At 54.5% G+C, this 18,362-nt stretch overlaps 8 protein-coding genes across 8 annotated transcripts; 4 read left to right on the forward strand and 4 right to left on the reverse strand.

Annotated features, from left to right (window-relative positions):
- Positions 1–454: 454 nt before the first annotated feature.
- Positions 455–2,139, forward strand: G647_06677 (uncharacterized protein; the record flags this gene model as incomplete). Its single annotated transcript, XM_008730996.1, has 2 exons — positions 455–610; positions 667–2,139. The coding sequence occupies 2 exons, from the start codon at positions 455–457 to the stop codon at positions 2,137–2,139; spliced, it is 1,629 nt and encodes a 542-aa protein (XP_008729218.1).
- Positions 2,140–2,216: 77 nt separating this feature from the next.
- G647_06678 (uncharacterized protein) lies at positions 2,217–3,277 on the reverse strand (the record flags this gene model as incomplete). Its single annotated transcript, XM_008730997.1, has 3 exons — positions 2,217–2,442; positions 2,494–2,721; positions 2,778–3,277. 3 exons carry the CDS (start codon positions 3,275–3,277, stop codon positions 2,217–2,219), a joined length of 954 nt encoding a protein of 317 aa, XP_008729219.1.
- A 1,177-nt stretch (positions 3,278–4,454) lies between these two features.
- On the forward strand, positions 4,455–6,412 carry G647_06679 (uncharacterized protein; the record flags this gene model as incomplete). Its single annotated transcript, XM_008730998.1, has 6 exons — positions 4,455–4,584; positions 4,635–5,332; positions 5,386–5,485; positions 5,552–5,806; positions 5,871–5,965; positions 6,050–6,412. The coding sequence occupies 6 exons, from the start codon at positions 4,455–4,457 to the stop codon at positions 6,410–6,412; spliced, it is 1,641 nt and encodes a 546-aa protein (XP_008729220.1).
- Positions 6,413–7,993: 1,581 nt separating this feature from the next.
- G647_06680 (uncharacterized protein) lies at positions 7,994–8,596 on the reverse strand (the record flags this gene model as incomplete). The annotated part of the gene is made up of 1 exon (XM_008730999.1): positions 7,994–8,596. One exon carries the CDS (start codon positions 8,594–8,596, stop codon positions 7,994–7,996), a length of 603 nt encoding a protein of 200 aa, XP_008729221.1.
- Positions 8,597–9,665: 1,069 nt separating this feature from the next.
- G647_06681 (uncharacterized protein) lies at positions 9,666–11,753 on the forward strand (the record flags this gene model as incomplete). Its single annotated transcript, XM_008731000.1, has 1 exon — positions 9,666–11,753. The coding sequence occupies one exon, from the start codon at positions 9,666–9,668 to the stop codon at positions 11,751–11,753; it is 2,088 nt and encodes a 695-aa protein (XP_008729222.1).
- Positions 11,754–13,616: 1,863 nt separating this feature from the next.
- Positions 13,617–15,399, forward strand: G647_06682 (uncharacterized protein; the record flags this gene model as incomplete). Its single annotated transcript, XM_008731001.1, has 5 exons — positions 13,617–13,822; positions 13,881–13,954; positions 14,008–14,214; positions 14,270–14,426; positions 14,496–15,399. 5 exons carry the CDS (start codon positions 13,617–13,619, stop codon positions 15,397–15,399), a joined length of 1,548 nt encoding a protein of 515 aa, XP_008729223.1.
- A 921-nt stretch (positions 15,400–16,320) lies between these two features.
- Positions 16,321–17,124, reverse strand: G647_06683 (uncharacterized protein; the record flags this gene model as incomplete). Its single annotated transcript, XM_008731002.1, has 2 exons — positions 16,321–16,898; positions 16,959–17,124. 2 exons carry the CDS (start codon positions 17,122–17,124, stop codon positions 16,321–16,323), a joined length of 744 nt encoding a protein of 247 aa, XP_008729224.1.
- Positions 17,125–17,225: 101 nt separating this feature from the next.
- Positions 17,226–17,870, reverse strand: G647_06684 (uncharacterized protein; the record flags this gene model as incomplete). Its single annotated transcript, XM_008731003.1, has 1 exon — positions 17,226–17,870. The coding sequence occupies one exon, from the start codon at positions 17,868–17,870 to the stop codon at positions 17,226–17,228; it is 645 nt and encodes a 214-aa protein (XP_008729225.1).
- Between the last annotated feature and the right edge of the window lie 492 nt (positions 17,871–18,362).

The following is an 18,362-nucleotide window of genomic DNA, read 5'->3' on the forward strand; positions in this document are numbered from 1 at the left end:
AGTACTCCGTACAGCTTGAAGTCTTCTCCATCCAGCTTCCTGTTCGGGATCAGGTATCCGACGAACTGTATCCCACGGAACAAGGGGGACCTCGGAGCTGTCCACTGTCACACCCAGTCACCACTGATGCCCTGGCTTGCACCCTCGCTGACTCGGCCGCAAGGCAGATATGGATGTGCTGCTGCAACAGGCGTCCAGATGTAGATGGTCGCAGGAGGAATGAAACGTATCTAGCCGAACCCCCCCTCCCTCGACACCCTCGACCCCCCCTCGCGGTGGCTTCCGCATCGCCAAGGCTTCGATGGCGCTGAGCTTGCCACAACTTCGACGCCTCTGCGCTGCTTGGGCTCGCGACGAGCTGAACGTCAAGTGGTGATGTTCCCCGTCCATGCTACTGTCCGGTATTTCTCCCAGCTGGCACCCGCTGTTTACCTGCGACTGTTGCGCCGGCAAGATGAGTCTTCGGATGTCATCCTTAGACCCGAATGAGCCCAGAGCAGCAAAAGGTAATGCCGGCCAGTCCCGTCGAGGTGAGGAGGCCACTGAAGACAGACAGATTGCCGAACCTGCAACCGGAGACGCATCCGCTGCGACAGGTCGCTGCCGACTTGTAAGAAATGTGCTCTGAAAGGACTTACATGCCCCGGCTACGGGCTGAGGATCCAGTTCGGACAAGGCGTCGCGAGCAGAGGGAAACTTACGGGCAAGGCGCTGCCTATCATTGAACCTGCCCCTCGCGTTAGTGAAAATTCCCAGGAGAACTTCAGTCCCAAGAGCACTACTCCGGGGGGAATCTCAGATGCAAGCGAGGACGGCTTCGGGTCTTCAACGACAATGTTGCCTAGCACTCGACCGACCGCCACACCACAGACGCCCCGTCACGCATTCCTGTCCGGATATGACGAGGGCACCTTTCATAATCAGTTTGCGCTAGACCTCGACGTGACATCGCAGGTGCTGCCTGACTACTTGCAAGGCAGGCCCGTCAGAGAGCTTTTGCACTACTTCGACCATCATGTCGCGACTGTCATGCCGTGGGTGGACGGGCCTGAAAACCCGTGGCGCAAGCTCCTGCTCCCTCTTGCGTTCAAATCGGAGTCGCTGCTCCTCGCCCTCCTGGCACTGTCGGCAGAGCATTACGCCTCCAGACGCGGTTCGAGCTTGCCTTTGAACGACGGATTCCTGTCTAGCAACTACCGGGATAAGAGCTTACAGCTTCTGGCGCGGGATCTGCGCGCAGAGGTCATTGAAGATGCAAATCCGCCACGGCAAACTCAGGCAAGCACCATCCTGGCCACCATCCTGGTCCTGTGCAACCTCGAGATGATCAGGTGCGACACAACTACATGGCACGTTCATTGGAAAGCTGCCAGAACCATCACCAAGCGGTGGACTGCCCCGGACCTCGCATCGACCATTCTGGATGAAACATGCCGGTTTCTCCTCAAGGAAGCTTTCGTATACGATGTCTTTGGCTCATCCACGACATTTGGCGACGATGATCAGATTCCGAGCTCGGTCTTGACGGAGCAGGAGGCCAGTGTCTTCACAGATTGGCTGCAGTTGATTCAAGACGTGACCCGCACTGAAAGACGCCGCAACGACAATCGGTTCTCAGTAAAGGAAGGATCAGCTGCCCTGGCAAATATGCATGTTCTGCAAGAGAAGTTCGAGTACGCCCGGGACCGTTCTCGGACATTCAGCATGTGCTTCGACTTCGGCACACCAGGTCCCCACCACGACTTTAATGTTCTCATTGATATCTTCCACTATGCTGGGCTTGCATACAGTTTCCAAGCTCTTCTGAACCCACTCGACCATGCCGTTCAGGTGTCGCTCCAGGACCACGTCACCGCTGTCACCACTGCGATCGGCCAGATTCGGAACAAGGAGGCCTATCAGCATGACCTCGTGTGGCCGCTGTTTGTCGTGGGCACACAAAGCAGGCATAACAAGGATACTCAGGTGTTCGCCGAGACCAGATTGTTGGAAGTTATGAACTCAACGGGCTTCTCGAACTGTTACCCAGCACTGGAGTTTCTGCGGCGTTTCTGGGCGACCGATCCCCTCGTCGTCACAGATTGGATGCAGTTTGCTCGGCAGGAGTCTGAACAAGGTAAGCATTTTCTGGTGATATAGGTGTCCTGCGCCGGAATTTGTACGAGTCGTGGAGCTGTCACCGGTACACAACGCGGTGGGCGGGCACGGACAAGCAACTACATGTCGACGGTCTCCTCGTCTTCGACACCAAACAGGACACGCATGGGATCCTGATATTCCATAAAGCCGAGAGAGGGACGGCAGATTCCATAGCCCAAGAGCCTTTGTGCTTGTGGTGGCAGTCGCTTAGCCTTCTCGGGAGGCACCATGAGGAATTGGTTCTCAGCAGGACGATAGGTCGGCTTGCATAAGAAGATCCCAACAGTCTCGCGAGCTTGATCCCTGTGATGCAGTCAGCAGGTACCACAACGTCGCGGTTCGTCTGTTCCCTACTTGGTGATATTGGCACCTCCAGCGTGATATAGGTTGCCGACAAAGATGAAGGCATCACCAGGTTCCAGTTCCGCTGGAATTGCTTCGTGATCGTACGGGCAACGATCCGGACCCCAAAGATGCGAGCCAGGAATCGCAATTGTGGCACCATTCTCGGCTGTTGTTTTGGTCAAGGCAGTCACACACCCGAGCATCATGGGCATGTCGCAATTGCGCGTGTGATAGTCGCTACATCATAAATCAGCTTCTTCCTGGTGGAAATACCACGCACCAGCACCGCCTACCTGTCATCCCTGTGCAGTCCCTGTTGCCTGCCGCCAGGATTCACACGGAAGCCGACAGTCGAGGAGATGATGGGCTTCGCCGTGACGGTTTCCTGCCTCTGACCGGTCCAGTACGTAAAGGTGGAAGAAATCAACTTGTTTGCCACATTGATGTACGTGGGATTCATGGCCAGCTCCACGCACCCATCCGACCGGGCGAGCAGACCCGTCGCTCTCTGAGTTGTATGCGGGAAGAAACCGGAAGGGTCGACCATGTCTGTGTCGAAATAAGGCTTCAGCTCTGACTTGATACGGCCGGCTAGTTCTTGGGAAATGATGTTCTCCACGATAACACCACCATCGCGCTCAATGATCTCGACCAGAAGGTCCGTCGTCGTAGCCGGATCGTTCGCATCATATCGTGCCAGGGTCGGTTTTTGGACGGCACCATTGGTGAGGCCCGCTCCTTTCTTGGACACGACCGGAGCTTCGACGATGTCCTCGACCGCGACTGGAGCCATCCTGTTTACTCGAAGACCGCTCAGATACGTAATGCACCTGGGAGAAACACAGGTATGATAAGGCCACAGACGGCTTGGAAGTTTCCGGGAATCGCCCAACGACTGTGGGCGTGCTAAGCGAAAGACTGATAGCATGAGAAAAGGGAGCTGGAATCTAGCGTCTCACGATTTTCTTATATAATCTGGCCTGATATATCGTGACGTTGTAGGAAGCGTCAAGTTCTCACCTCTCCTGCCCAGCCCGGAAAGGTGAGCCTCCTAGCCTCAGAGCGAGACAGTGAGTTCGCGACGTTTCTCGTGTTCTTACCGTCTCCCCACATACATCTCAAGAAAGAAGGTGAGTTGAGAACACTGTGTGTTCTCGGAGGTCTGGTAAGCAATAGTGTTTGAGGAGCTGTGGCCAGTACAGTATTGCGGAAAGTGCTTCCCCGAAGGGCTGGTGGATGGAGATGATGTTGAAGCTCGAGATGACCACTATGTCCAGATCCATGGTCAGTCTGTCTGGAGATCTTGTGGGTAGAGAAACTCACGGTTGGCTGGCAGCAACACCATCCTGGCCTCTTAGTCCGCGGATCCTGGCAGGAGGAACTTCTCCAGCCACCCCCCTAATCAAGCCTAGATCAGCGTATCTCGGCTCGAGGGTAGGTTTCCACAAGGTCTTAACGAGAATCCCTGGTCTTGCGGCTCGTCCCTTCTCCATCGAAGAGCCAAAGAAAACACCTGGCCACGCATCGCCGAAGAGAGTATCTTGATCCTGCGATAAGGGACGTCTCATTATGAGCTTGCGAGTCAGATCGTCGACGGCTCTGCAGCGCTACGACCCTCGCATCGCATCGCTGCCCACACCAGCCCTGGAGAGACGCGTCAAGAATCCCTTGGATCGCATCAACTTGGGGGGCGATAAGCGGCGCTGTACGTCCAATGAAGACCACGAGCCCACGCCGAATCTTGAGCCACACCATGCACATGGCCGAAACCATGATAATTCCCCTTGTCTCTGTTCTAGCCTTGCGCGGGGCCAGAGTAGTCCATGCTGGAACGAAACAAGCTCATTAACTTAAGCTCAACTTCCCTTCGAGACTTCAATCACCTTCAGGATTTCCCGGGGCAGAGCCTGGCAGAGGTCCTCGGCAACCTTCCTTGGGTTTGAAGACGAAAACCTTCGGAAGCGATCAAGATGAAAGACACGGGGATCGAAACTGTGTTGGAGGACTTGGACAACGTGACGACCCTCGAGGAGGCCAAGTCCATCAATAGCGACGATGCCCTCCTCATGTCCATGGGCAAGAAGCCGGAGCTGAAACGAGGTATGTAACCCGCGGCGCCGTTATTGCCTCGGTGCTGAGTCCACATACAGTGTACAACTTCTGGACGCTATGCGCGTATCAGATCATGATCTCCTGCAGTTGGTCATGTCTGGTTGTCCTGTACTCGACCATCTTTGACGTCGGCGGGCCCTTTGCCCTCGTCTGGGGCACCCTCTTCGTCGCAGTGGGTCAGACTCTGCTGATGATGTCCTTGGCCGAGTACTGCACCATCTGGCCCACGGCAGGCGGCCAACAGTACTACGTCCAAGCCGTCGCCACCGGAAAGCTTCGACCCATCCTATCATACCTCGTTGGTTGGGCGGTCATCGTCGGAGAAATTAGTACCGGGTCGAGCTGTGCGCTCAACAGCGCTGCGATCATTGCGTCCTTTGTCGAGGTCACTCATCCGGACTTTGTTTGGCATCCATGGATGACCTGGATCATCTACACGGCCTTCCTCATCGGGCCGATCGTCATGAACCTGAAGCAGTCGTGGCTTCCGGGCATGAACCTCTTTGGCGCCGTCTGGACCATTGCAGGCGGTATCGCGTGGGCGGTCGTCTTCGGCATCATGGCACCCAAGCACGACGCAAAGTTCATCTTCACCAAGTTTATCAACAACTCGGGCTATACCAGCAATGGCTGGGTGTTCATCATGTCGTTTTACTCGCCCATGTATGGCCTCTACGGCACGGACGGCATGATGCACTTGGTGGAAGAGATGAAGCATGCGTCCAAGGAAGCGCCCGTGAGTGTCCCGATCCCGTCTCGACACATTTTGACCGCGGCTGACGGATCCAGCGAGTGATTGTCTGGTCGATGGTATTCTGCAGTGTCACCAGCTGGCTCGGCGCCATCCTTCTGCTCTGGACCGCTGGGAACTGGGAGGAATACATGCTCGGTACGCTCGGTCCACCAAACATCCCCCAACTCCTGCTTGCGAGGCTAACATGCTTGACACTCCCAGCCTCGCAACCGTACATGAACTGGTGGATGGACGTCTGCAACTCCGTCTACGGCGGCGGCATCTTCTGCGCACTCATAATGATCGGCCTGAACTTCTTCATCATCGTCGGCACGAACAACGCCGGCTCGCGCCTCGCCTGGAGTATGGCTCGCGACAAGGCGTTTCCCTACTCTGACTACTTTGCCCACGTGAGCACGAGGTTCCACATCCCCTTGAGGACGATGATTGCGATCCTGGTTGTCGATCTGGTCATTGGTGAGCAGTACCTCCAGCGGTGGTGAAGAGAAATGTCGCGCTGTGCTAATGCTGGGGAACGTAGGCCTCATCGTCCTAGGCAGCGACCTCGCGTTCGAGTCGATCATCTCCGGCGGTGGCGTGACGCTACAGATTGGCTACGTGACGCCCATCATCGTGGTACGTGTGGTGCGGAGCCGCCTTTTCGCTGTCCGCCGTGAGAGACTCGCGCTGACTCTTCTTCTTCTTCTTCGTCCTCTCCAGGTCCTCATCCGCGGCCGATCCATCCTGCCACCTCGTCCACACTTCGACCTCGGCCGCTGGGGATACCCCATCAACATCATCTCCGTGTGCTGGTCCCTCGTCATCATCACCATGTATCTCTGCCCGCTGTACGTGCCCGTCACGATCGCCACGATCGACTACATGAACTGGAGCTGTCTGATCGTCGGGGCCACGATCCTGTTCCCGGGCATCTATTGGGTGTGGAGGGCCCGGTTCCGGTACATCAAGGAGGGGAATTCCGTGCTAGAGGATAATGTCGTCTGGATTGATGGCGTTGCTGTGAGTGGACGGGAGGCGTTGAGGGAGGCAGCCATGCATTCTGAGGCCAAGGAAGTTAGGTGACACCGCGAGCGCAGTGAGCAACCAAGTGTGCGTGATAGTTCATGAGGGGCGTAAATACACCAAGGCAGGATAAGGCCTGGCAGGCCGTAGATCGTACCTAAGTTGCCAGGTATGCTAATTAATTGCATTGTTACGAGTGAAGTGATGTGATATAATTGATCTAGATACGAGTAATTGATCATTTGCGGCATTGATATGACTTGATCAAGCATGTCTTGTTAATTCTGTGGCCTCGAGCCAGAGTACTCGTGCAGTAAAGTAGTGTACTGTACTTGCTGGTAAGGAAGTCATAGGAGGTCGTCACGTCAAGAATACTGTAAACTAGCTAGGTGAGAGCTTTGGGAATTTGGGTTCAGAAAGGCCATATGGGTGTGGACCGAGGGATACTGTAGCAATTCCGACTTCTACCAGAGACGGTAGGTAGTATTTCTTCACCCTCCTTTGGTTGCGTTTGCTTTTGCCTCTGCCTATTTCTATGCCCACGCTATGCATTCTAGACCCTGCCCATGCCCACGCTGTCGTTTCTGCACGGGGCGGTTTGTACTTCTCTCTCTATATGACGCTCGCTCTCGTAGTGGTGACCCAAGGCCTGAGAGTGGTCCTACCGTGGCTCTTGAGGATAATGACTAAGGGTCCAGAGAATGGACACTGGACAATGTGATTCCCGTCCTTTGCGGCTCGGAATATGTATTTTTTGCACGCCAAAGATAATTACTGGGTACAGCGGCGCATAGTACTCGTATGGCGAAGATACAGATACCGTACAGACAGCGGTGCGATCGCGCGTCGGGTTTCGCGTTCTTGGACAATGGATTCCGTAGGTACATACCCTCGATACGACTCTAGATGACTTTGACTTTGACTTTCGTTTGTGGCCAGAACAGCCCGGGCACCGACCAGGGAATGAGCGTGGATTTATAGCGTAGAGAGTACAGAGGAGAGAGTACAGAGGAGAGAGTACCGAGGAGAGGCGTGATATTCGCTGGAGGGTCCCAGTATTCTCGAAATACTGAAATACTGCCATATGGCACATCATGTCATATATCGGTATCAAGGTCATGGATGGGAGAGCGTACTGTATATATACCTAGGTATATGGAATAGATGTGCCGACAAATGCAAAACACACGCATATCAAGCAGGGTACCCCGTTGGTCTGTAACTCCTGTACTCCCTACAGCATTCCGTCTGTCTACATACCAATTTATATACTGTATTTGGACTGGCGCCCTCACACCGGGAGATCCTCCGCAGACCCAAAGGTAGGCGCCATCGACCTTATTCTGATCCATGGGCGTCTACACATGTATATCCATGCGGCCTTGGTCGTGATTCGCGTACGCAATAGCTTTGATTCGGTGGGTCAGTCTTCCAAGTTGGACCTTGACTTGGACTGTCTACCTCGAGTGACAATGCACCATGCATCATCCATCATGCATCACGCAATGCCGAACTTGATTCGCAAATCAGACAGATATCCGACGTCGTGGGATTTGTTCTGTTGTCCATGTTCTTCGCTACATACATACATGCATATATACTTGCCTCCACACATCTATCCACCAAAGCCACTCTCCGTGGTCACAAAAAGACGACAACCCCCACCGTCACAGCCAGCAAACCTAACACACTCATACCACGCAGTGTCCCGGCCCCATTCCCGCTTGCGGTGGCGGTGGCGGTACCTGTATTCTGCGCTTGTGCCGTCGCAAGAGTCGCGCTAGCAACAGTATTCACGGCGTTGGGCTTCGGCGCGTCCGTCAGGTCCAAGCCTAGAAACAACGTCTGAGCACAAAGACTGGGCAGCGACCTGGCGAAGTTGTATTGTTCGTCGGATGGACAGCTCTGGACACAGCCGATCAGAGGGTCGTTGGACGGGGTGTAGCTTTTGCATTTACATTGGTCGAGGGCCGAGCCGGTCTCGGTGCCGTCGCAGTGGTTGACGATGGGGTTGACGGTGATGCAGGCGTCGACGCACTGGCCGTAGACGGACGTGCTTGTTGGTGTTGCGGAGGATGATGTGCGGGTCGTCGTTGATCTTGTGGTGGTTGAGGTGGACGTGGACGTGGACGTGGATGTGGTAGAGGATGTTCGTTGGGGGTTGTTGAAGCCTTGGGCTTGTATCGAGGCGATGAGGGATGAGAAGAGGAGCAGGATCGGCAGGGACGAAACGAGGGAGAACATGCTGGAGTGAAAACTCGGGCTGGACTCAGGCAGGTTCGGGTTTGGGCTCTGCCTGTGGTTGACGCTTCTTCGACAAGGAGGTGCGTTCGACACGAGCGGAGGGAATATTTGTTGTAACAAGCAGAGGCCTGTCTGTGGTAAGTATCGTACGCTCAGTGGGAAAGCAAGCAAAGAGAGTGAGTGAGAGTGAGTGATCGCTCAACCGCTGTCGTTGGAACGATCGTGTTGCAAATTACCTGGGTGTAAGGAGATAGACAGAACGACGGATGAGAAACGGAAGAGGAAGAACAGGGCACCACAATCAAAGCACCCTGCGCCGCTAAGCAATATGAGAGTCCATGTCGCATCCTTTGCTCTGTATACGCTTCATGTCGTGGCTGCGAGTCTTGGTCTGACTCAGGCTGGGCCTCAGATCCCAATTTTGGCGACGCAAGGCTGTGCTGGGCGGTGCTCACCTCGTCAACCAGCCAACGAGGACGCGGGCTCGGAGTGTGGTTGATGATCCCGCCGATATGGGGCTGTGGGGTGCTGGGCGGTCACGGACGGCCGTTTATGAATGCGCACGGAGTAACTCGTACTCTGTACACAATCGCATGATGACCGTGGATGAAGTGTAGCTTGGAGTCGCGTCGAGGTGCTCTCACGGACTGAAGCTGTTGACGGGCATCGAAACCTCAAATAGCACTCTCGGGATCTAGTTCCGCGCCTCCAGACGGATTCTATAAGTATGACGGAGTTGGACTCTATCCTCACCACCTGGAAAAAGGTATAGCATAATGTTCGGAGGGTGCTGATCTGGCTGTCGCAAAGATGAACCATAAGTCAATACAAAGTGAGTCGATGGTGAAGTGAGTCAATAAAAAGTGAGCCGATGGTAAAGTGAGGGTGTCCCCGCGGCTCTGGCAACTGGCTTTTGTGGTTGGCGGGAGCCGGATCAGTGAACCGACGTCATCGCGGGTGAATCGCAAAGCGCGCGCCGAATGAATCGTGACCAAATCGCCCTCGTCCTTCATCCCCTCCTCATCATGAACTGGTGATAGAAGAGTCCTGTCCTATACTCTCAACATTGATGCGGACCTTCTTCGTCTTCGGCCGCTTCTGTGGCCGAAGGGAGTTTCCCTCGACCTTCTCTCACTTCGCCTTCCGAGTGCGCATTCCCCGTCATCAGCAGTCGTTTGCCCGATGGACCAGAAAATATAGTCTGAAAGACCCGCGTCAAAGGCGCACGCCGACCCTCCTTGCAGCAGCAGCAGCAGCGACCGCGATCTCCCCCGCCGCTTTTGTTCAGTTGGGAGAGAACCATGATGGGGAAAAGACAGGCGAGATGTATATGCTGGAGATGTCCAGGCAGGAGATCAGCAAGGAGGTTCCCGAGGACGCCCGTGGCATCCGCCGCTTCTACAAAACCGTCATATATGTGCTAGACCAATGGGTCTACGAGCCCATAGCCACGAGCTTTCGGTTCCTGCACCTCCTCCTCATTTTCGTCCCCGTCATTGTCACGATACCGGCCGCATTTCTGGGACCAAGGAGGAAAGACCACGATGATGAGAGAATTGGCACTATATGGTGGTATGGTTTCCTGGTGAAATCCATGGAGAGAGCTGGCCCGGCCTTCATCAAGCTCGGACAATGGGCCGCCTCCAGGAGCGACATCTTCCCGGCCGAGATGTGCAGGCAAATGTCAGAACTACATTCAAACGCTCCTGCTCATCCTCTGCGCCATACTATCAAGACCATCTCCGAAGCGTTTGGCGGGAGGACCTTTGATGAGATCTTTGAGGAATTTGACGAAAAACCCTTGGGTGTCGGCGCCATCGCTCAGGTCTACAAAGCAAGGCTGAAGCCGGATCTCGCAAGACTCGACAACAGTGAGCTCGAGGCGTCCGACAATCTCCGCCTAAGCCACCGCATCAAGAAGAACGTTGATGCCCTGGTCAAGTCAACTCCTCAGAGAGTTCCTTCGGCTTACGTGGCTATCAAAGTTCTCCATCCCAAGGTCGAGCGGATTGTCCGCCGCGATCTCAAGATTATGGCTGTCTTCGCCGCCGTCATCAATGCTATCCCAACCTTGGAGTGGCTGGATTTACCCAATGAGGTATACAATTTTGGCGGAATGATGCGTCTGCAATTGGATCTTCGCATCGAAGCTGCCAATTTAACGATTCTTCGCAAACATTTCCAGCGTCGCACGACTGCATGGTTCCCTTGCCCGTATACCGATTTCACAACCCGCAATGTCCTAGTCGAGGAGTTTGCTCAAGGCATCCCGCTGGCAGCATTTTTGGAGTCTGGAGGTGGCGTTTTTCAAAAAGACATCGCAAACGAGGGACTGGACGCTTTCCTGCATATGCTGCTGATAGACAATTTCGTCCACGCCGACCTCCATCCGGGCAACATCATGGTCAACTTCTACAAGCCAACTCATCCAGAACTACCCAGCTATCTGTCACGACAAGATGCATCGCAGCCATCGACCGCTTCCGAGATTGACGCCTCTGAGGCGGTCCTGTCACGCCTGCGCCCACATATTGGCAAAAAGAAGGAATGGCAGGCGGCCCTTGCGGAGATTGAGAAGGACGGTTACATACCGCAGTTGATTTTCATCGACACGGGCCTAGTCACGGAGTTGAACGCAAAGAACAGAACTAACTTTCTCGACCTCTTCCGCTCTATCGCCGAGTTCGACGGCTATAGAGCTGGCCACTTGATGATCGAAAGGTGTCGACAACCTGACGCTGTGGTCGATGGCGAAGTTTTCGCTTTAAAGATGCAGCATCTCGTCTTAGCTGTCAAGGGTCAAACCTTCGCTCTCGGCAACATCAAGATCGGGGACGTCCTGTCGGAAGTCCTAGGCATGGTTCGATCTCACCATGTTAGGATGGAGGGCGACTTCGTCAACGTGGTCATCTCAATCTTGCTGCTCGAAGGGATTGGTAGGACGCTGGATCCGGATCTCGATCTATTCAAGAGCGCCTTACCCATCTTGAGACAGCTGGGATCCTCAGACCCAGGCGCTGTGCTGAAAAGTTTCAGAGAAGGCGACTTCTCGCTATTGAAGATCTGGGTTGGACTGGAAGCCAGAAGGTTCTTCCAGGCCAGTGCAGAAAGTGTTGAGATGTGTGTCAAGTATGATCTGCTCAGCCCCAATGTCTGAATGGGCGCGAGAAAGTCCGCCAACGGGTTCTCAGCACTGTCTCCAGTCGTCCACAGGTGACTCGAGACCCGCCATGTTGCTCATGAGCTTTCCGAACCGTACATTCTCCTCACACGCGACTTGGAACTTAATGTCAAGCTAGGTTTTTGGCCGCTGGAATGAAATGCCCCGGTGTGGCTTGGTATACAACACGATACCCTGGCTGTCTCTGAAGACCCTCAAGCTCTCGACGACGATGCCGTGCCTCAAATCGTTGAATGATGATTTGGATCTGGTGTCTTCACAAGGAAAGTGCTTGCCGCGCAATGGCGAGCCGCTAGACAACGCTGCGACCTATTAACAACACCCGCGTTTATATTTATACAGAATATGCTTTATATTTTTTGCTCAGTGGTAGCTCGGCCTGCATTGTACATTTCATATTCCTCAGCAGACCCTAGTAGTGCGAAGGACTGGGTGTCGGTTCCGAACCACACCTACGCGACCCTGCAGACTTTACCGGCATGATATGCACCGAAGCGAGCTCTGACGGGGCAGAAAGAACCGGCCCAGGCCTTTTGAAGCTCGTATGGGCTGAGCGTGCTCGAGATTCGACTTGCTTACTTGGACTACGAAAGCACGTTGATTACAATACGCTGGTGCGCCGGCTGTCCGTAGCATGGTGGCCCATGAACAATTATAAGCGAAGGTGATCGCAAGCGATAAGAGCATCTGCTTCAAATTTAGCAGAGGGTCAAGCCATACGTGGGACATCGACATCAAAGGCTCTGCATGCCCAGAAGTGCTGAGAGCGAATGGCTCAGCTCACTGCATTGTCTAAATGTGTGCTAAAGCACCGAGAAGCTTTTCTGCAGCTTCCAGAATCAGGCGACCGTTCTCTCGCTTGCCAGGTACGAGGTTGCAGTCCGCATGCGTTTCGGTAGATGTCATCGGCGACGCGCAGTTGACTTCTTCCGTGCTGCCACACCGCGTCTCCTATCAGGCAGGAGGCTGGCGTGGTAAAGTTAGGGACTGAATCTGGGCGGCCCGGTCTCAACAGCCGCTAGTCGAAGCACCGAGGGGCAAATTACCATGAAAGCCTCCACCCCCATGGCGTGAAAGTCATGGGGGTGGTCGGGGCGGTGGACGGCTTTGCGGGGAAAGGGCCACAGTCGACCACACGGCGACGGATCGGGTACGGTTTCTACACCGTGGCCAAGGTCTGGAATGCCAGTACGGGTATGGAGTACGGAGTAGACTGTAGCGCATTCTGGAGTCGAGAGAGTCGGTCGACACAGTACTTCGCAGGCTGGTGGTACTGGATCAACAACCTTTGTTATCATTTACAGCCTTGGACTGCGCGGCTTTGGCTGGGGGATACCCCATCGATCTCTCAAGTCAGGTGCCAGATGGCTGCAGCCAACCATACCATTCACCAAGCCGCGATCCCCCCATGCACCTTGTCGATACCTCGTGCGCGCTTGGCTTTGTCCGGCACGTCACCGGTGTGTTCCCGTCTAAGCTCCTCCTGCCCAGAAATGGACGCTCATATTGACACTCCACAACGTCAGCCCAGGGCTGCCCAGGCTGCTTGCCCCAGCTTGATTCCTCCGCCAACAGACACAGACACTCGTCACGAGTGGCCAGCTGGCACCTGCATTAGCCATGATTCATGCGATCATCCCCACGATTTCTGCTTCCATGCGTGGCAAAGAGGCGGACCTCGCTTCCTGGGAACTCGGAGGGTTGACCATGTGCAGCTCTGAGCTCAAGCTCCGCTCTTTAAAAAGGATGACGATCCTGCATCATCTGAGAATTGTTCTCCTCTCCTTCCAGTTCCCACCTGAGCATTTCCCTCTGCTGCGTTGACAGCAGGATCTCAAAATGGGTGACAATAAGATCAGAGCCGATGGCGTGATACTCGACCATGAGGTCTTGGGAGAGAAGGGCAATCTATCCCACGAGGAGGCCATGCACTTTGGTGCCCTCACCGAAGATGAGCTTGCCATTGAGAAGAAACTGGTGCGCAAGATTGATCTGCGCATCATGCCTCTGGTCGTCCTCGTGTACCTGATGAACTATATTGACCGGTATGCCTTGCTGTTTGCGCGTATTTTAAACCAGGCACGGAGCTGACGAGAACCCCAGGAACAATTATGCCGCAGCTCGACTACAGGGGCTTGAGGAGGACCTGAACTTGCGTGGAGATCAATATCAGACCGGTAAGCGTGATCGTCAACCTAACGTTGGCTCCAGCTTCTGATCAGTCTTGCAGGTCTTTCTATCCTCTTCGTCAGCTACATTCTCGCTCAGGTGCCCTCTAACCTCCTGCTCAACCACCTCGGTCGACCGTCACTGTACCTGGGCTTCTTCGTGTGCGCTTGGGGCCTGGTTTCGGCCTTGACATGCCTGGTCAAGAACTTTGCAGGCATTGTTGTCGCCCGACTTATGCTCGGTTTTATGGAGGCCCCATTTTTCCCTGGTACGCAAGCCCTTGCTCTTCGGTCAAGGGGAAGACAATCTAACTCTCGTACAAGGTGTCCTTTTCTACCTGTCAAAGTGGTATACCAAGAAAGAATTGAACCTGCGAATGTCGATCTTCTACTCCGGGTCCCTCGTCAGTGGTGCCTTTGGCAATCTCATTGCAGCTGGTATCCTCAGCGGCTTGGCCGGTGAGATGGGCTTGTCAGCATGGTAAGTGCATCCAAGATCCCCACTGTGGGTTTCTTTCAGTTCAGATCAATTCTGACCGTCTGCTTCCAGGCAATGGCTCTACATCATCGAAGGTGCCATTACATGTTTCATTGGCATCATTATCATTTTCGTGCTTCCCGACTTCCCCAGCACGTGGAAGAGGTTGTCGCCCGAAATGAAACACGTCGCCAACCGCCGCCTCGCCATTGAAGCCGCCGAAGCCGACGTCGACGAGGCGGGCGGCATGTCGCAGTGGAAGGGCTTCAAACTGGCCATGACCGACTCCAAGACCTACATGCTGGCGATCGCGTACATGTGCATCACCGGCGCGGCGGGCTTCCAGAACTTCTTCCCGACGCTCACGGCCACGCTGGGCTACAACCGCATCATCTCGCTGCTGCTGTGCGCGCCGCCCTACATTTTCATGGTCTTCTACTCGTTCGCGCACTCGGTCGTGTCGGACCGCATGAGCAACCGGTTCTGGTTTTTCATGTATCCCATCCCCATCACCATCGTGGGCTGCATCGTGTTCATGACGACCGACTCCTTCGGCCCGCGCTACTTCAGCCTGTTCCTCCTGATCTTCATCTTCGCCATGAACGGCACGTGCTACGCGTGGATCGCCTCGGCGATTCCCCGACCGCCGGCCAAACGCGCGGCCGCGTACGCCTTTATCAACTCGATCGGCAACTCGGCCTCCATCTGGACGCCCTTTACCTATCGGACGCAGGACGCGCCGCACTACGTCTTGGCCCTGTGCATCTGTATCGCCCTGCAGGTCGTCGCGGCCATCATGGGCGTCAGCATGCGCATCAAACTGACCCGGCAGAACAAGCGGCTGGAGAGGATGGAGAACGAGGACGTCCCGCTGACGGAGCGCGATCTCGTCAAATTGAGGAGGACCGCCGAGGTCGAGGGCATCGATCTCGCCGCCGCCAGGAGGTTGCAGAAGGGCTACCGCTACATGATCTAACTAAAAAACCTTCCTGACTTTGCGCGAGGGCCCCTGTCGAGAGAGACGAGGGAGACGAGGAATGATCAAATGTGTTGCGGTTGCAAGTTGGACAACACCTGTTCGAGGTGTTCGAGGGCCTTCCGCTTGGATCAAGGTGGTGGGCCAAAGTGGCATTTCCCCCCCTCCCTGCTTTGGTGCTGAATTGCAGAACGGAAAAGTACGGATGCTTCAGAATGCCCGTGACAATATATATATGCATGAATACTGAGTACTCTGTGTGTGTGTATGTGTGTATAAATTCAACGTCTGAGACACTTAACAATCTCGTACTTGGTTGCTCTCTAGCCAAGCCGATTTTGTCGCTTTGAAGATCTGGCGATCCAGCTATTTCTCCCCTTGTCTCTGCCAGTACATAGCTTGGGCCTCGCTACGTCGTTACCCTTCTACTTGCTAGTGAAAGCACTGGTGATTCAGCGGACGTGCAAATTGAATGGAAATGCAAACTAACTAGGCGAGGGGGTTTCGAGTTTGAGACTCAGCGTCCAGGGCTGCCACCGTTCATTCACAACGTGGTGCGTGCGTGCGTGGTACGTAGACGAGCATCTGCTTGCTTGGTAGGTACTGTCCTGATGTGCTTGCTTGGTAGGTATTGTCCTGACAGCTTTCAACTCTGCATAAGAAATTGCTGACCGCGAGACTTTTGGAGACTTTTGCTTCAAATTGAATGGTCGCACTGTAAGAGCATTATATGGGAAGGTCTCGCAGCCTCGTGAGTGCGCATGCGCGTGCGTCAGCGTCCACGCCCATGTCCGCACCCACCTGAAGCTCACGGAGTGTAGTAACTTGCTATGCCTTTTCTCGTCGGCCCGAATGACTTTTTGCATCAGTACTTCGGTCCGGTCTTGGACTTCAGGAGTGAAGTGCTCGTGCTGCTTCCCGTCAATAGGGGGAAGAGAGCACTGTAGCGGCAAGGCCAGAGCAGCCTCCCATTCGGCGGAACACCTCTTTCTGCACGTCTTCAGCCTGAGCCGTACTGTCTCGAGTAATCACGTCGCTTGTTGGTGGAGGTATGGCGATCTGCGTGAGCTGCGCGAACATGGCGCCGGCGAAGCTACTGCAACGGGCGTCGACGCGGAAGCTCGTGGCGCCGATTTGGCCGAGTTTCTTGACGTACAGGGCGGTCGACACGGTGAAGTGCCTGGACTCTGAGAACGTGGTGAAAACTTCTGCCATGTCATCGACTTGAATTTTCATCTTGTTCAAGTTTGCCTTCAGGGATCCAAGCTGAGGTGCCAGCGCTTCAAGAGAGGCGAGCGTGTCGGCAATCTGCTGCTGTAGCTTATTCACGTTGTCGACAATTGGCGTGGCCTGCTCGACTATGCCGTTCGCGATTGCTGCAGTTGTCTGGTTCTGCACGATGTCCTTGTTGCAATTCTGGATGTTGTTATAGTGACTTTGAAGGAAGTCATCCCACTTGTCGTCGGGGAAGGATGCATCAAAGCGTCGAGTATAGTCTTCTGAACAAAAGTGTTGGTGGCGTCACCAGTAGTCAGGGGAAAGGGGATGGAGGCTCACACCTATCCCAGTTAGATCGTCTTTCATGTTCATGTGGAGGTGATCTGCCACTTCCTGTTTCTGCTCCTGGACGTTCTTCTGAAGGTCATTTATCGCCTTCTGTGCGGTTGACGCACTGTCCTTTTGCTCGGCAATGGTTTTGGAGCCGAATTCGCCGAAGCTAGTCATGTTGGCCAGAAGCGTGGGGATCTCGCCCTGATCCAAATCCCGAACCTGGACAGTCAGGTCTCCCACCAAAGACAACAACGCGGACGCAGAGTCGGCGGCATTCAGGAGACCCCTTTGGCTTCCATCGGTGACCTGGAGCAGGAAGTCGCTGGGATCCATATTGCCGGCTTGTTCCAATTTTGCTTTGCTAATCTCTTCGACAGAATGACCTGCAAGATCATGGCCATCCGCGTCAGGCCTTCGAGTCCGGTATTGAGATTGAGAACAACTTGGTTGTATTCCTGGCCGACCCTTGTTTGCAGTTGAGTGTGAATTGCATCAATCTGACTGATGTATTCAGTCAACCGGACAAGGAGAGTGTCTGCTTGAGCTTTGATTGGATTCAGCTCCGCGGCAATTTGCGCCTGCGACTGCACCTGTGCGGCCTTGAGAGCCTCGTTGGCCTCGTCATCCAATCTGGACCATTCCTGCTGAGCCTGTTGCATACGCTCGCGTTGCTTCTTTCGTTCCGCGTCCATGGCTTCAAGGGCTGCCTCTGTGCCATCAACAACGCCTTGCGCAACCGTGTCTGCACCTGATCTGGCCGTGTCACTGATGACAGTGCTAGCCGTGGTCGCAGCTCCAGCCATGGCGCCTCCGGCAGATTCGGCGGTATTTTTGATGGTGTCACCTGCGTGCGTGGCAGCGCCGGCAATGGTCTTTCCTGCGCTTTCGAAGGCGTGGCCAACGTCATCAAAGAAGCCCATTTCGTCATTCTACTGGAGACTCACTTTGGTCCTGGCCATATCGAGGGAGAGAAGCAGCCCTTTTTGAAGAGCGTGGAATCGATGTTTGCGGCACTTCATCCTCAAGACGCTCGGCTGCTGCGCCGTGACAGTGTGTGTTGAGAAAAGTGGTGTCCCACCCGTTAGCTGGATGTTTACCACTTGGAGAGACTGCTTGCACCAGGTACGGCTCGTATCTGTGGTAGAAGAAAACCAGCCCCAGCATGACGACCAAGTGAGTATCTGCTCGGCAGGAGATGAGAGACCGCACAATGTGAGGAACAACCTTCCTGTTTCGTTCGGCTGAAACCGCGAACCAATCATGGTCAGTTCCTCCGCGCTAACAGAATTAAAACACTCCCTCACGCCTCTAGATAACCGAGTACCGGAAATGTTGGTTGAGTGTTTGTATGTCCTTCATTCCACTTCATCGACTATATATAAATTTGAGTGTTGTACAGGTACAAGCTACAC

The sequence above is a fragment of the Cladophialophora carrionii genome (assembly GCF_000365165.1).
Source record: "Cladophialophora carrionii CBS 160.54 unplaced genomic scaffold supercont1.5, whole genome shotgun sequence".
Lineage (NCBI taxonomy): Eukaryota > Fungi > Ascomycota > Eurotiomycetes > Chaetothyriales > Herpotrichiellaceae > Cladophialophora > Cladophialophora carrionii.